Source organism: Penaeus chinensis, chromosome 1 (assembly GCF_019202785.1).
Source record: "Penaeus chinensis breed Huanghai No. 1 chromosome 1, ASM1920278v2, whole genome shotgun sequence".
Classification (NCBI taxonomy): Eukaryota; Metazoa; Arthropoda; class Malacostraca; order Decapoda; family Penaeidae; genus Penaeus; species Penaeus chinensis.
In genome coordinates, this window is record NC_061819.1 from 617090 (window position 1) to 622089 (window position 5000).

General features: G+C 36.4%; 1 protein-coding gene across 5 annotated transcripts in view; it reads right to left on the reverse strand.

Annotated features, from left to right (window-relative positions):
• LOC125029053 (cytochrome P450 4c3-like) overlaps positions 1-5000 on the reverse strand; it is a 19254-nt gene that overhangs the window by 2660 nt on the left and 11594 nt on the right. For 3 of the 5 annotated variants that reach the window (XM_047618814.1, XM_047618832.1, XM_047618822.1), the window contains exons 5-6: positions 792-882; positions 33-218 (exon numbers count right to left, since the gene is read on the reverse strand). In XM_047618814.1, the coding sequence (XP_047474770.1) occupies positions 33-218; positions 792-882 (277 nt within the window). Of the gene's footprint in view, positions 1-32; positions 219-791; positions 883-4726; positions 4843-5000 lie in introns of all 5 variants that reach the window. The other 2 variants (XM_047618799.1, XM_047618805.1) reach the window with 2 other exon arrangements.

The window sequence follows — 5000 nt, forward strand, 5'->3', positions numbered from 1 at the left end:
CCTAAGTTTTCGCTAGAGATTAGAAAACCAACCGCAGATGATGTCCAAGGTGCAGAGAGTGATGTAAGGGAAGATGTCAAAGCACTCCCCCTCAGCCTTCTTCTCCAGTAACTTCACCATTTTGATGCTCTGGCTGTTGAAGATCTCCACGAAGTCCTCCAGGATCTTGAAGTGGAAGGCTGGGGTCAGGAGCTTCCTCCGGGAGTGCCATTTGGAGCCTGAAGAAGATCGGAAACCTTACTTTATAAGGAAGCAAGACCTCACCCCGTCTTTCCTTACTGGGCTGCATGAGGAGGACTGTGGACGCCCTCAACTGTTCATTATTATGTTAAGTGCTGTGGATCGAGACGCTTGTTGGTCTCAGCCCTGATTTAACAAGGGCTATGAGCTATGGGTAGCAAAGAAAGTGGGGCACCAAATGTTGCTGATGTCATAGATTTAACCTTGACGCTTTTAAAATTCCAGATTCTTAGAAATGGCACGAGAGGACATGTAACCAATTGTTAATAAATCCTTTGTTTAGCCTATATCTAATATATGAAGTACACTGAAGGGAAACTTAGGCCGGGCCATGGTTACATTATTATTCTGGGCTTAGGGCATTAGGTAGCATTAATCCAATAATTTACACCTATTGTAACATAACAACTGTATACACGACGATACGCTAGCTAGGTGTCTGAGCATGCGGCGATGTGTGTGTTCTTGTGTGTATGTATAACGCACATTGATTACGGTATGTAGAGCATGATACGTGGAATAAGTGTACATATATTAAAAATATCACTAACCTGTGGAAGTGAGGAGGCCTGTGCCCAGCCAAGGATGCAGGAACGTGTAGTCACGACTTTTGTCCAGGTGCTTCTGGCTGCTAAGGATTACCTAGGTGTGGAGAGACATTCCATTTATTATACTGAAATAGCTTTCAACTTCCGTGTTGATTATAGTATAACTCATTCATAAACAGGTTTTAAAACGGAATTCCATATTATAGGGAAGCCACACTAGTTCTAAATTTTAGTATCCAAATTATAGTAAATTATTACAACACAAAACATGATTGGCACAGACTCTATTAAAGACAAAAAACAATATAAAGTAATAAGACTGCATGCATAAAAATATAACTAAAACTAAGAAATAGACAGACAGAATACAGATGTAGGTCCCAGAGTATAACTCAGTATCATAAAGTGCAAGAGAACAAGAGGCTGATTCTAATAAAGGAAGGCGACAAGCAAAGCGAAAGAACAAACAAAGTAGGCTGATCATACACAAGTTAATATTTTGTTCTTCTGGTTTCATTATGTTTTGTGTCGCTCTCTCACACCACACACACACACACACACACACACACACACACACACACACACACACACACACACACACACACACACACACACACTCACACACACACACACACACACACACACACACACATATATATATTTATATATGCATGTGTGTATGCATTTGTATGTGTATATACATGTATGTATGTATATAAATGTATACTTGCATATGTGAATGATGTCGCGTCAGGCAAAATGCTGCCCATTGTAGCATTAAGAATGTAAATCATGACATCTCTACTTACCGAGACATCCTATGGTAATACGGCTGTTAATTTGTTATGAAACAAGCTCTCACCAAGCTCATTACAAGACATGGCAGATTTCTACCCCCCCCCCCCTCCCACACACACACACACACACACAACCTCAGTACAAGCTTCTAAACAGCCCAAGCTCATGCCAATGCAAGGCAGGCCTACAGCACCAACGGCCCATGTTATTAATCATTGTTGCTTATAGGGCTACATTCTTTGATATTGATGCTTCATTCACTTCACTGATATCAGAGTTTTCCAAAGGAGTAGCCAAGGAAGAATGTGGTTTTCTTTTAAGGAAAAAAGAAAGAAAGAAAGGCCCCATAACTTCTTGCGTCGTTTTTACTCTCTCGTTGTAAAGGATGGTGTAACTCTCAAGAAAATCCAAATAAGAATTCAACTTTCGTACGGCTAGCATTCTTCCGAAGTGGCGGAGAGGTAATAGTCATAAGCGAAGGATGATGTTTAATTCCCTACACAAAAGTGGGCCGTTGCTTTTGCTTGCCTATGCTGCTTAAAATGCAGATATTCATGTCATAGACTGTACATTCTCCATATAAAAAGGGCAGTACATATATGTACAGACGCTCAAGCAAGTCTTGCTATAAACACACACACATACTCTATATATATATATATATATATATATATATATATATATATATATATATATATATGAATGTATATATATATATTCAAAACTACTATAATGGCCTCGATCAATACCAGTAAAAGCTTCCCAACATTCAAAAACATTACAATCTCTCATAAAATTTTCTAGAGATAGAATCAGGGCTTAATCCCGGAAGGAAGAACTGTGGGCACAGGCGATGAAGCAAAGCAAACGTCGTCAAAAGCAATGAATAAATAAATCGTTGAATAAACACCTAAATAGATAGATAAACCAATAATTAAATAAACAAATCAATCAATCAATCAATAAACAGATAAATAAACATACATATAACAAAGATTTTTTTTCCCAAACAATGGAATCAAAACAATCTGCCTTGAAATTATTAAACGTGTGTGATCTTGTGTCTCAGAAAGCCGCCTTCCTTTCGACGTGAAAAAGATGGGGATATTCGTCCTCTGTTTTTCACACACAGCAATTCTGCTTAATCTTTTAAGGTGTTAAATCTACAGTCAATACGTTACTATAGTGCTGGTTTTAATTTTTGCTGCTTAATCTTTGCATATATTCATCGCGAGTTCCTTTGAACCCAAACATCGAAGAGAAGTAAAAGCACACTTCCAAAGCAACCCTGCTCGTCTTAACAGAGGCTACCTCGACCTCGGACGCGTGGACGAGGAAAACGAAGGGGCGAGGACCCAGCCAGAAGCGCACAACAGAAAGGCTCCAGGTCCAGGCATGAGTTAATCCCATGAATCGCTGGAACACTTCTATTAATGCACATAGAACGGGAATTAGGTTTCAGGGAAATTCATCATCTTTTCGTTTTTCTCTCTGGGCACACGCGTGAGTACACACACACACACACACACACACACACACACACACACACACACACACACACACACACACACACACACACACACACACACACACATACACACACACACACACAAACACAAACACACATGCACAGACATACACATACACGGACGCACATACATACGACTGGACAATGTGCTATCTCTGTGAAGAGGTGACTCGTACATACATGCACAGACACTCAAGCACGCAGAATGTAAATAAAATCCGATATGAACACACGCACATGCACGCAAAGTTTACCAAAGGCCGTCTTTCCCAGCGCCTTTGCCCAAGCAACACCAGCCGCGCGACAGGAATTGGTTTGGCAGATTTCAGGACATGGAAGGAGCCATACATAAACCCTGCACTGGGCTGGGGCTTGACCATATGATAGTTAGGGTACGTAGTGCACGAGTGTATTGTTACACACATATATACAATATATACACATATACATATATATTTATATATATCTATTTATGTACATTATGTATATATACCATATATATACATAGATACATACATATACATGTATATATACATACATACATATATATATATATATATATATATTATGTATAAGTATATATATACATATATATATATATATATATATATATATATATATTATGTATATGTATATATATATATTATGTATAAGTATATACTGTATATATATTATGTATAAGTATATATATATATATATATATATATATATATATACTTATACATAATATATATATATATATATATATATATATATATATATATATACTTATACATAATATATATATATATATATATATATATATATATATACATATACATAATATATATATATATATATATATATATATATATATATACATATACATAATATATATATATATACATATACATACATACATATATATATATATATATATATATATATATATATATATATTATGTATAAGTATATATATATATTATGTATATGCATATATATATATTATGTATAAGTATATATATATTATGTATAAGTATATATATATATATATATATATATATATATATATATATGTTATCAAGTACATTTCTGATAATTGAGCAACAAAATTCCACAGTGAGCAAAGGTGGGAGCGAGCCTAGGAGGCAGCATTGTAAACTGAATTTCAGCTTCCTTCACATGCTACTATTACCCGCCATCAGAGTAGAGACATAAAAATGGATAAAAACAACGACAAAAAAACAAACAAAAACGGATAAATAAACAGTGAGAGGAGAGAGAGGAAAAAGAGGAGATACCAAAAATACAGAGACGTAGGCAAGGAACCAGGCGCAGGCAGGCAGTAGCATTGAGTTGTGGTAAATCTTGACACACTAATGCTATTGAGTTGCATCTCCCAGCTGGCTATGTGAGGCTGCTTGTGACGAGTTAACTGGGCCTCAAGACAAGATAAATCTGATACAAAAATACTGTCATTGCATTTTCCTATATAATGTACTATGGTGTTCACCTACGCATCACCTTCACTATCAAAGGGTAAGCCGTTTCCATGCTGAAGGTAAAATTACAGTCAGCCCATGCAGTAAGGGAAGCCAATTAATCGTGTGATATATAAGGCGGTCAACACTACCTCTGCTGCTTTACATTTAAACAGCTGGACCAGCGGAAAAGGTCCTGCCCAGACACGAAACACAGCGGTGTGATAACTCCAGATGTATGACCCTCCTTTGACAACTTGAAACAATTCTGAAAAGATGGGAAAAGGAAACAAAGCTCATATCAGCACACAAGCTTATATACATGCATGTACGATCATACATACACATATATATGCACACGTAAATACATTTATTCATACATATAAACATGCAACCATTCATGCATATAAACATGCACCCATACAT